The sequence below is a fragment of the Bubalus bubalis genome, chromosome 1, assembly GCF_019923935.1.
Source record: "Bubalus bubalis isolate 160015118507 breed Murrah chromosome 1, NDDB_SH_1, whole genome shotgun sequence".
Classification (NCBI taxonomy): Eukaryota; Metazoa; Chordata; class Mammalia; order Artiodactyla; family Bovidae; genus Bubalus; species Bubalus bubalis.
Window position 1 is genome coordinate 109,771,674 of NC_059157.1, and position 13,073 is coordinate 109,784,746.

At 39.5% G+C, this 13,073-nt stretch overlaps 1 protein-coding gene across 1 annotated transcript; it reads right to left on the reverse strand.

Annotated features, from left to right (window-relative positions):
• Positions 1 to 4,733: 4,733 nt before the first annotated feature.
• Positions 4,734 to 12,577, reverse strand: LOC102402465 (cytochrome c oxidase copper chaperone). Its single transcript, XM_006057601.4, has 3 exons — positions 12,368 to 12,577; positions 10,487 to 10,575; positions 4,734 to 4,866 (listed from the first exon to the last, which is right to left on the reverse strand). Exons 1-2 carry the CDS (start codon positions 12,547 to 12,549, stop codon positions 10,491 to 10,493), a joined length of 267 nt encoding a protein of 88 aa, XP_006057663.1. The 5' UTR covers positions 12,550 to 12,577; the 3' UTR covers positions 4,734 to 4,866; positions 10,487 to 10,490.
• Between the last annotated feature and the right edge of the window lie 496 nt (positions 12,578 to 13,073).

Here is a 13,073-nt window from a genome sequence, read left to right on the forward strand (position 1 = left end):
AAGATTCCCTGGAGGAGGGCATGGCAACCTACTCCAGTAGTCTCACCTGGAGAATCCCATGGAGAGGAGTCTGGTGGGCTACAGTCCATAGGGTTGCAAAGAGTTGGACACGACAGAAGTAACTTAGCATGCACACATGCAAGGATCTCCTTAGGACTGCTCTTCAGCCAGTAGTTGTTAAACATCTCCTATATTCTATGAAAACTGAGTATCAGATGACTTGTTCTGTGCTATCAGTAACTTTCTCTTAAAAGTTTGAGTAAACTGAGAAGAAATGCTCCTCTAAACTCAATTTGACCATTAGAACAATTTGTTGGTTAATAAACAAGATGATTTGGTGCAAAGTTGGTCATCTGTTCAACATCTATTTACCATTTACCTCTTCCTCCTTATAACAGAATTCCAGTTTTGTTCTGATATCTAAACTACACATGGATCCAAGGAGGGGATCCTGGTTTAAGCCAATCAGCATAAGGCGTTCTGTTGACAATCATCATTATACTCTCTCCAGATGGCACAGATGGTAAAGAATCCCCTTGCCAGGAGATGCAAGGGACACGGGTTTGATCCCTGGGTCAGGAAGATCCCCTGGAGTAGGAAATGGTAACCCACTCCAGTATTCTTGCCTGGGAAATCCCATGGACAGGAGAGCCTGGCAGGCTACAGTCCATGGAGTCTTGCACAAAACCTAATTTGGCTCAATCAGGTCAAAAAGGTAGGGGTGCAGGGTACTTCAATGCCTTAGGAATAGTTTCTCTCTCCTCTGCCGGACTTAAACAAGAAAACACATGATTAGCTTCATCAATTCCTGGAGAGCTCTGAGGTGAAAAATATTGATAACTTGATTCTTGGATGGCATCACTGAGCCTCTGATATCACTGCATCTAGAGTTTGCCCTAACCCTGGACTTCCAGTTGTGTATTTTCCTTGATGAAGATTTTGTATAACTTAACTGTCAAAAGCACCATCATCAACACAGAACCACCATCTAGCAGTTTATCACAGCTAAAGAAACACTGGGTACATTCACACATGTACTCTTTTTAGGAAAACATCTTGGAATATTTATCATAGCACTGAATATTCAACTTTTTATTTTTATAGTTTATATACATATATCCACCAGAATATAAGCTTTTTGAGAGCAGAGTCCATGTCTTACTAATCTTTGTTCATTACTCAGCACACAGTTGGTGTTTAGTATGTCCTCAGTAAATGTTGACTCAAGCATCCTCTCATTTCGAGAACAAGGGATACATATGATTCACATATTCACATACTCAACATTTAGGGCAGTTCTTTGCACGTAACAGGCCTTCAATAAATATGTACTGAATGAATAAATGAATTTATGACTATGAATACATTATTTTTTTTATTAGTTAACTGGTACAGGAAAGAGCATTGAGTTTTGGGGCTTGAACTCTAATGACAAAGACTCACATCCCAGGTCACCAAATATTTGACCAGAACCATTTCTTTAACCTGCCTGCCTGTACTCACCTGTGCAATGGGGATTATAGTTTCTCCTCACATCAGACCTGTATAATTATCCTAAAACAGACCTTGCACAGGTATATGGTCCTGTTCTCATTAACCTTCAAGTCAAATGTTTCAAGGTTAGACAAAGGGAACTAATTTTAGAGAATAGCATGAATGTATCTGTATTGAGAATTTGGGAAGTATCATGACTAGCAGGAGCTTAGCCAAGAGGTATGTCAGAACATGGTGACAACCTATTAGGAAGCTAAGTTCTTCATTTTTTCAAATTACTGTGGTAACATGTTACTATTATTAGTAACAAAATGCTACACATAATCTTTGGGAAGGCTTAAGCACTAGGGAATGATGGGCAGTCCTGTGAGATGTACTTTTAAGTATGGCAGATGTCAAGAAGGGTCGTTCAATTCCTTTACCAATCAGGTAAGCATATCAAATTGACAAAGGTTGAAAAAATTAATCTTGCTAAGAGGTCACCCTCAGTACTAAGGTACAAATGGGCACCCCCTTTCTAGAGATCAGTCAGGCAGGACTCATCCAAAGCCTCTGGCCCATCTTTGGTTAAATGACACTTGTACTTTCCTTTGGAAACGTCCATTGTAGTGTTATAATGGAGTAGCCAATGGAAAAAAAAAAAAAAGCATACATGCAAAAAGAGATAAATGGCAAGGTCACCAAGAAGTGGTCTATTGTAGACTGGTGGCATTTCAGCTGATTTCTTTCTTCCTTATGTTTCCACAAAACCAACAAAACAAAACATTTTTAAAATCAGAAATAATTTAGGTATCTGGTATGTATCCTGTTCAATACTGAGACCCAGTTCCTAGAATGGTATCTAACATACAACAGGCATCCTATTAAACGTTTAATGAAATGAATGTACAGATAGAGAACCGTTTAAATTATGGTAAGCCCTGGAGTAATTTGTACATAGCTAATAGAAACCATATTGCAGAACTATACTCACAGGTGATAAATTATGGAGAAAAGTTAATACTATGATTGCATTAAAAATATGTAGCATAAGGACCTTGCTGGTGGTCCAGTGGCGACGACTCTATGCTTCCAGTGCAGGGGACAAGGGTTTGATCTCTTGTCAGCGAACTAGATCCTGTGTGCTGCAACAAGACCCGGCACAGTCAAAAAAAGAAAAGTAGCATAGAAAAATGACCTAAATTTTTTGTTTTTAAAAAATATATTAAAAGCATTAAGAAAAATTTGGAACAGCAAAAATTAACATTGGGAGATAAGGTTAGGAATTTTCTTGTTCTTTTTGTAGTTCCAGGACATATTCAAGCAGAATATGGATAACTATCTGCCAGCTATCTATATTGGTGGGAAGTTGATTCACATCATCTCCCTTAGGAGTCCAAGATTCTATTCTTCACCCTAGAAGAATGCTCTGAAATCTACACAATGTCCACTTAAATAAAACTCTATATCCAAGCGAATGTTAAAGTAAAAACATGAATACAGAGAATGTCAGTAACATTAAATGCTAGATATTGTGCCAAATGCTTTATGTACCCCCACTTTAATGAGTACTCAATCCTGTATTACTACTATCCCCAATTTTTTCTTTCAGATGAGAAAAACAGACCCAAAGAGGCTGACTTGTTTGAGGTCATGTAGCCATCTGTTGAACTTAAGCCTGTCACACTTCAAAGCTATGCTTTTTTCTTCCCCCAGCTGTACAGCATGTGGGATTCTGGTTACCCCACCAGAGATTGAACCTGCACCCCCTGCATTGGAAGTGTGGGGTCTTAACCACTGGCCTGCCAGGGAAGCCCCAGAGCCATGCCTTAACTAGGAAAGGATCCTTAGGAACAATTTAGTTCAGTTCCTTTTTAAGAAGCAATCTTCCAATCATATGACACATGAACCCTACATATTCTCATTAGTTTTCACAGTATCTTTTGTTGAAACATGTAAAATATCATGTATGAAATGAGTTGCCAGTCCAGGTTCGATGCACGATACTGGATGCTAGGGGCTGGTGCACTGGGACGACCCAGAGGGATGGAATGGGGAGGGAGGAGGGAGGAGGGTTCAGGATGGGGAACACATGTATACCTGTGGCAGATTCATTTTGATATTTGGCAAAACTAATACAGTTATGTAAAGTTTAAAAATAAAATAAAAAAAAAAAAAAAAAAGATTTAAAATTCAAAGACAGAGTATGACCAACTGCCTCATTTGCTCAAAAGCAGCTAATAGGACCACAGGGCTGCTATAGTGATCCACACTTTATGTTCTATTCACTATGTTCTATATGTTAGAACTATAAAACATAGTGAATAGAACATATATTCTGTATCTCTACAGTGTAGGACTGAGCTATTTCATTAGTGACTTATTTGTAAAAATCCAGCCTCTGACCTGGGCCAACTTACAATTAATAAGAGATAACTGTTTGGCCCCTAGGCATTAAACTTATGATCCTAGTCTATTCTAAAATGTAAAAAATGTACACTTAATTATGCCAAACAGTTGAGATCTTTCAAGCCAACGCACCCTGATGTGGTCCAAAATCTAAACAAGTTACTTTCACAAAAGAGAGAATTACTAAAGAACAATAATGACTTAAAATATTAAGACTGAAGATTTGTCCAATTCTTACCTTTTAAAAAGTTAAAATAAAAAACAAAACCTTGAATGAGATGGTTTGACTACCAGATCAATTATAAATTGAATACGTCTATATAACTAATCTTTGTGATTTCGTTAGGTAAGATCAGTATCTGCTTTCTCTTGACAAAAAATATCCAAAGTTCCCAGAATGACAACAAGAACATAAGAAATTTGTTATAGGATTTGTTTATACTACAGTCGGTCCCTCAGGATCTGGGGCAATTGGTTCCAGGACCCTCCTGTGGATATCAGAACCTGTGTTTGCTCAAGTCCCTTATACAAAATGATGTAGTATTTCTATATAACTTAAGCACATCCTCCTACACACATCTCTAGATTATTTATAATACCTAATAAAATGTAAATATTGTGCAAATAGTTGTAAATACAATGTAAACAGTTGTAAATACTATGTAAATAGTTGAAAAAAATGACAAACTCATGTTTTATTTTTTGCAACTTTCTGGAATTCCCCCGCCCCACCCCCCAATATTTTTGATCCAAGCTTGTTTGAATCCACAAATGAGAAACCCATAGATATTCCTTAAGAAAAATAAATACCACTTGAGGATGTGAGGAATATAAAAAGAAACACACCTGAAGACTTTTAACCAGGGATTTTTTTTTTTAATAAATTATAAATAATTTTTTATTTATCAATTTTCAGCAAGGAACTCCCAAAGTTACTGAATCTTCTTCATTTTTCAGGAACTATTCACTCCCAGAGCAGACCACCTGCAGATAAAAAATGTATTTTAGAAAGTTTAAAATTTCAAACATCATGCCAGACCTATGGAGTCAGGAATTAAGATGCTAGAAATATATGCTTCAGCCAAGGACTATTAACTAGCTGCCACAATTACTCTAAACCAGTCACAAAAGATCCACACTTTACAATTTTAGTTTTGCTTAACTTTAAAAACATCACGGAAACTGTTTAATTCATTACAAGGTTTAATCTTTAAAGTCTTTGTTGAAGTAAAAACTATACGTTCATTTATTTTCTCAAAAACATCTTCCCCAAAGAGGTTTATTTTTATAGATATTCAAGAGAAGAGACTTGCACCCCCCCTCCTTGCTGACTCAAGTATGTTTGGCAAAGATCCACGAAGTGGAAGGCAAGTCAGCTCTGTAAACAAGGCATTTCCTGTGGAAAGTTACTCACTCAAACCCAAGGGCAAAGTAAGGGTAACACTTTTGAAACGAATCTGGAAAGATCAAAAAGGGAGAGCAGCAGAGGATAGGGCTGCTGGTCATAGCAGGTGTCTCTGCACCCCCACTCCTATCCCAGAAGAGAGGAACAATGCTAACAAGGTAGCTAAGTAATTGGACTGGCCGAATCGTCAAGTCTAATTCAAGTGCTTCCCTCACCTAGCTAGCTATTCCTGCATTTGGTTTAGAAAAGATAAGCCTTATCAACAATATAAATATATAAATTCTCTCTTTTCTAAAAGGCTCAGAGGAAGAATAGGTGTAAACGTATGCAAAAATGAAGTCACTCATCATTTCAGGAGACAGCAGTCTGTATAGTATTGCTACCTCTTTTGTTATCAGCTTCTCATCATCAGGGGGGCTACCCACTGAAAGCCTCTGAGTATAAAGTCCTTGACAGAAGACAGATATCTATTGAATAAATAAATGTTCAAAGAGCAAAAATGACCCTCTTCCTTGATTCTCAGGATCATATTTTCAGACATCATCAGTTGTCCCTGAGTTTGTTTTGTGTGTGTGAAATCAGCATATTTTAAGCATATGTTAACCAAATATTAAGGTCAATCAAACTTTAAATACTGAGTATCACCACCACTCAGTGCTGGTCCTTTAATTTATTTCAAAGATTTTAGCCCCCAAACTGTGTTCTCTAGGTGCCTCCTGGGTCTTAAATGCAGAAAGATGCCAGCTGCCATTTCTAAGCAGGTTTTAGGTTCCTCTAGTTTCTCTTTCAGTAAAAGCAGCAGTCATGGACTTCCCTGGTGGCCCAGCGGATAGGAATCCACCTGCCAAATGTAGAGGACATGGGCTGGATCCCTGGTGTGGGAAGATTCCACATGCCATGGAGCAACTAAGCCCGTGCACCAAAGCTACTGAGCCGGCACTCTAAAGCCTGAATGCTGCAACTCCTGAAACCTGTGTGCTAGCGCCGGCACTCCCCAAGAGAAGCCACCGCAATGAGACGCCTGTGTACCCCAACCAGTGAGCAGCCCTTGCATGCCGCAACTAGAGAAATTCCTCACACAGCAACCAAGTCCTAGCGCAGCCAAAGAAAAAGAAAAAAGCAGTTGTAAATGTCTAGAATCACCACAACCACACCCTATTTTTTCTTAGGAGTAGTTTTCAAGTCTCTGTTTTTGCTGCTATTAAATCTTTAGACAATTTATATTTAGTATTATCCCTACTACTTCTTCAGCTTAAGCCAGTGGTAGTTAGAGAGGAACATCTGAAAATTATATAGGAGCTTCAGTTAACAGGTGAAGATCAGGGCTCAAGCTTGTGAATTTTGGAAAACATTCCTCAGATGATTATAAGGTACACTTCTGGTTGAATGTACTTACTTTCACATTAAGTTCAATTTTCTGGATTCAAGGTACAATTAAGATCTTATTTAGAAAATAAAATCTACTAAGGTTTTTGAATTAAGGAACTTTCATGATCATTACTGGGAAGATCTGAGATCGCAAAATATTTTTCCTTTGAAGCTATCTTCAGAAAAATGTGGTCTAATGGTGTAAGAGACACCAATTTAGTTAAGTTTATCTTATAACAGAGCAGATAGTAGTGTTGAATTTTACCCAGTTACTGACCCAGTTGCTGAGTTATATCCACCTCTGTATTTCAACAAAAGGTCTTTGTAACTAGCATTCAAAATAAAGTTTTAGGTAAACCTAAAAACGAATACGTTGGCAGTAAAATCTCATTAAGTGCAAGCAGTGAAGTATAAAGTACTCTCAATCGGGAGAGTGAAAAAGACCTAGATTTGGACTTCCTTGGTGGTCTAGTGGTAAAGAATCTGCCTGCCAATGCAGGGGACACAGATATGATCCCTGGTCCAGGAAGATTCCACATGCCTTGGGACAACTAAGCCCATACTCCACAACTACTGAGCCCATGCTCTAGGGCCCTAGAGCCACAACTACTGAGCTGTGCTTCACAAAAGAAGCCATCACAATGAGAAGCCCGGGCACCACGAAGAGGAGGAGCCCCTGCTCTGAGCAACTGGGGAAAGCCTGCACACAGCAGGCCCAGAGCAGCCAAAACAAAACAAGATCAAGATTCTAGTTTTAATCCCACCACCTATCCATTCCTAACTTGAGCAAGCCTTTTTTTTTTTTTTTACTTCATAGTCCCTCCATTTCCCCATGGGGGATAGGGAAATAGGGTACCTGGAACCAAAGTAGATCCAAACACCTGTTCCTTTTCCAAAAGTAGTATTATGCTGAAAATAAAAAACATATTCTCAATCCTAAGAAAGGCCCTACGTGGATTCAGATTCTTTTCATAACCAGGATTCAAAACTACATAATCATGACATATATTAAACAGATCTCAATAGAATGTCTGCTATCCACAATTCCAAGATATGGCTATCTGGTTTCTCTTTGACAGTTTACAAAGCCTATTCACACACATATCATTTAATTATCACAATGACTCTAAGAAGTAGTTTGGTCATGTACTGTTCTCTCTCCTTTACACATGAGAAAACTAAGGCTCAGAAAATTAAGGACTTGCTCAATAACACAACTGGTTCAACTGTTTTCTAAGTCCAAAGCTCTTGCATTTTATTTTATACACAAACGAAGCCATAGGAATCACTCTCATTCTCCATCCCAATAAAAAAGAAAACCATGATGTCTTTTTGTCCTTGTGAATATATGCTACTTATAGCAATAACTGTATCACCTTTGAGATCCACATGAAGTCCAAGCGAAACTTCTGATGCTCCTAAAATTAGCATTTAAAAAAAAATCATCCTTTTTATCAAGGCAGGCTTAACCTTAAGCTTACACAACTGACTAGAAAGAAAGGGACAAGGAAATCATGTACAAATGTTGAGATTCCATGTCTTTGAAGTAATCAAGTTATACTTTTTAAAAATAGTATATTTTTTAAAAGTTATACTTTTTAAGCTCCCCACAACCATATTTACTTATTTTACAAAATGATTCACCATGAGATTTCTAAAAAGTCACTTATGTGTATCTTGTATACACAGGTTCATAATACCATACATAAAAATCACAAAATATATTATGGTTCTCTTTTTACAAACAAAAAAGTAAAACTCAGATATGATTAGATTAGTATCTTAATGAACATATATTTAGTTCAAGTAAAACACACTCTAAGCTAAAGAACAGGAGAACCAAACTTTAGCCTCAGGACTTTCAGTCTAGACTGTTTTCCACCTCTTGGTGATACTTCTTATCAGCTGGTTCCTTATCCCTTCTTTTTCACAGCTCAATGAGGAAGGCTGGTCACATGTAAAATTCCAAAGAGGCAGGAAACAGGTGAAAGGGAAAGAAGCCAGGCTTTCTATTACTTTTATAGTGGTATGTAGCTTTGGCTTTATCTCAGCTATTATTAAAATGGTGGTATGGTGTGGATCTTATGGGGGAGTAAGGGCACCAAGCAGAGGAAATCTGTCTAGAGAGAGAGGTTACAGGTCTGACCCTGCCTAGAGGTAGTCACTTCATACATATGGGCCTTAGTTTCCTCATTTATTCATTCATTTAATCAAGAATCTTCTATTGAACACTTGGTATGTCCAGAGGGGCTTCCCCAGGTGGCTCAGTGGTAAAGAATCCACCTGCCAATGCAGGAGACTTGGGTTTGACCCTGATCTGGGAAGATCCCATAGGCCGCGTGGCAAATCTGCCCATGCGCCATGACTACTGAACCAGCGCTCTAGAGCCTGCAAGGCACGACTACCGAGACCACGTGAAGCCTGAGCGCCCTAGAGCCTGTGCTCTGCAAGAGAAGCCTCCGCAATAAGAAGTTGGCATACCCCAACTAGAGAGCACCCCTAGTCTCTGCAACTAGAGAAAAGCCCATGCAGCAATGAAGACCCAGCACAGCCAAAAAACACAAAAAACCAAGGTTTTAGTTTTATTAGAATAAAGCATGGTACGAAAGAAACAGCAACAATTCCATTTCTGTTTTGCAGAAAGCAATGCTTCCATGTGCGGCCTACTCCATATTTAAAAGCTCTTCCTAAGTCAGAAAGAAAAACACCAATACAGTATATTAACGCATATATATGGACTTTAGAAAGATGGAAACAATGGCCCTGTGAGACAGCAAAAGAGACACAGATATAAAGAACAGACTTTTGGACTCTGTGGGAGAAGGTGAGGGTGGGATGACTTGAGAGAATAGCATTGAAACATGTATATTACCATATGTGAAACAGATCGCCAGTCCAGGTTTGATGCATGAAACAGGGCACTCAAAGCCAGTGCACTAGGATAACCCAGAGGGATGGGATGGGGAGGGAAAGGCGGAGGCGTTCAGGACACGGGGACACACGTACACCCATGGCTGATTCATGTTAATGAATGGGAAAAACCACCACAATATTGTAAAGTAATTAGCCTCCAATTATAATATATAAATTGATTTTTTTAAAAAAGCTCTTCCTAAAAACTCACAAGATTAGAAACAAAAAACAGAGAATATTTCCCTTTTAATCAGACAACCGAATTTTGTCTGGATATTCTGAACTTCCTAAGCCATGATTCTCCTATCTCTAACATAACTCTAAAAGCTTTTGTCAAGCCCTTACTTGAAAGCTTAATTCTCCCCTTCCCAAATCCATAAAACACCTCTCAATTTCTTTTTTTCTGGTGGCAACATGCAGCATGCAGGATCCTGACCAACCAGAGATGGAGCCCAGGGACCCTGCAGTGGAAGCTGGAAGTCTTAACCACTGGACCACCAGGGAAGTCCCATATTTCTCAATTTATTAGCATCATTTACTCTGTACACTAGAAACTGAAAAGCTATTTTTCTAGTTATACTTAGGCATGTTAGATTAACCAGGTGAGCTACCTTTCAGACAAGTGGTGGTTTAGTTGCTAAGTTGTGTCTGACTCTTGGGATCCCATGGACTGTAGCCCACCAGGCTCCTCTGTCCATGCGATTCTCCAGGTGAGAATCCATTTCCTTCTCCAGAGGAGCTTCCTGACCCAGGAATTGAACCTGGGTCTCCTGCATTGCAGGCAGATTCTTTACCCACTGAACTATGAGGGAAGCCCCAAGAATGCTGCCGAATGATTGCTAAACCTGTAAAGCAATACACAAATTGGAAGCAATCAGCCTATGTATTACCTTCCCAATAAGAAAGTACCATGCTCACCATTTCATATCTTAAATCCCAGGGCTCTCATGCACTCCTTGTGGGCTTCAATTAGGTGTCCACATTGCTCTTCTCCTTTCTCAATTATGCTATAAATCAAAATGTACTTGTTAATAAAGTAGGCATTAAGCACATTTAGCGGTAAGTAAGCTAAGTGATGAGGAGTGAGGCAGAACATGGATCTGACAGGATACAGCTGGAGTTTTAAAAACGGTATTATACCAAATGGTTTTATACCAAAGTTGTTTTTACTGGCTCTTGTGATACTTCCTTGCCCATGAAAATGTTCCACAGATAACTAGTTTTGGGGGGTAGAGGAATCTGATTAGAAGAAATAATTATGCATATTAAATATTGACCCTAGACAATAGCCAAGGAATAATACTGCTCTGTAATGAAATAAACTGAGTAAAAAGTTAATGTTAAATGTACAGAAAGAAGAGCTTAATTTTTTGCCTATCACAGAGGAATTACATTTTTGATTCCGCCCTATATTCAAATACCTCTAAATAAATTTACTTCTAGCCACAAGACACCCAACACAAACAGCAAAAAACATCTGGCTGCCAAGGGCGGCCTGAGGAGCCCCACTCATGATGATCAAAGAACTTTTCACTTGTAAAATTACAAAGTAAAGACTGGGACCACGAAAAAAATCAATTATATGAAAAAACTGACTCCTGACTCTAGATATCTGGGGAGCCGCCATAGGGGTCAAAGGTAACTGATGCAGAAGTTATCTTTAAAAAAGGTAGGTTCTCCTTCCTTCTAAATACAATTTATCTTTCACTAGCTTTAATGGCTGTCTGCATGGGATAGCAAGCTCCTTATGAAAATAATAGCTACAGCTAGCTCACCCTGATCATTTATTAAATACTGAAAATACTGTGCTAGGCACCAAATATGACTTATAGCACAGTAATCCTGAAGGCAGAAACCTTGGGCCCATTTTACAGACATGAGGCAGAGATGTTAATTTGCTCAAGGTCACAAAGCTGGTTGGTGAACCAGGACTCAAACTGAAACTGGATCCCAGGCTCTTAATTATGATGTAATACTATCTGAAGGTTCAATAAGCACCTACTGTTTTTAACTGTGGAAGCACAGTATCCCACTGTAGTCTTCAATTCTCCCTTCACAGTATTACTTGCAAAATACTTAAGTGTTAATGTCACTTTTGCTCTCTTTACTTTCTATGTGAGGACAAAAAGGGACTGGAGGGAGAGGTGTAACACTCACATTATCTGAAGATTGCTTCAGATATTTGTTTCACAACAGAGGCTGTATACAATAAAAACAAGAATGCGAGTTGCTGGTAATCCAGTTGTACTATTCTGAATACTGTAATGTCATTTATGTCATAGCCTGGTTGATTTTTAAATCATCTAGCTAAAAGACGTGGGGATAAGAGGGTTTTCTGTAGTGTTCAGAAATGTACCCTGTGTCTTACTATGTCTAAATTTTGGGAGAAATCACCAGAGATTGTACTCTTTGATACTGTCAAACCTCACACAGCAATCATTAACTTTAAGTTCCTTTAAATCAAGCAGCATCTTTACCCATTTCTACGTTTTTGAACCTAAGGCAGTGCTTGACCCATAACATTTCCACGTTCAGAAACCCTTTGTAGGAAGGAATGAGTGGACGAAGCAAACTCGAGTCAACCTGACCTCTTTCCAATCCCTTCACCTGTTTCCCAAGGGTGAGCTAAAGGGTAAGGGCTCAGTCTACAGACAGCCAACAGCGAAGCCTATAGGACTCTATAATCTTCAAGAGCACCACACGCCTAAGCGAGGACCAACACCAGCCCCAGGCAGGGCACAAGTGCCTGAACGCCAGACGCGGAGCCTCCGGCCGCCCCATCCCCGACTGCGCACTAACCACGCATCGCGCGCCTTCTTGGTCTCCGGGCAGGCGCAGCAGGGCTTCAGCGGCTTCTTCTCCTGCGACTCAGATGGGGCAGGGCTTGCGGCCACCAGACCTGGCATTTTTCGTGCCCAAAAACAGCAACTAGCACAGACAGCCTGAACTCTCCAAACTTGGCGAAGCCGATTTGCGCGCATTCACTTCCGGCAGTCGCTCTGAAGAGAACAGGAAGTCCTGCCTCTCTTCCACAATTGGGGGAAGAGAGGGGAAAGGGGAGATTTTTTTTTTTTTTTAAAGGCGCTGTGCAGAAGAGTCAAAATGAAGGTATTAATGTGAGGACGTCTCTTTGGTCCAAGAGCAGAGAAGTGAGACGAGAGTGCAGCGACCTGGAGGACCCACAAAGGAGGAGATCTTCTAGTCTTTCCCAGTCTATTATTTTCCTCTGTTTCTTTGCGTTGTTCACTTAAGAAGGCTTCCTTATCTCGCCTTCCTATTCTCTGGAACTCTGCATTCCGTTGGGTATACTTGCCTTTTCTCCTTTGCTTCTCGCTTCTCTTCTTTTCTCAGCTATTTGTAAGGCTTCTTCTGACAACCACGTTGTTGCCTTCTTGCCGTTTGTTTTTCTCGGAGATGATTTTGGTCACTGCCCTCCTGTACTGTGTTACCAACCTCCATGCATAGTTCTTCACGCACTATGTCTATCAGATCTAATCCCTTGAAT

Coding starts and splice junctions, on each gene's coding strand:
- LOC102402465 (XM_006057601.4), bottom strand. CDS start 12,549: ATGCGCGCAAATCGGCTTCGCCAAGTTTGGAGAGTTCAGGCTGTCTGT. Junction 10,576..12,367: donor AAGAAGGCGCGCGATGCGTG/GTTAGTGCGCAG, acceptor TTTGATTTATAG/CATAATTGAGAAAGGAGAAG.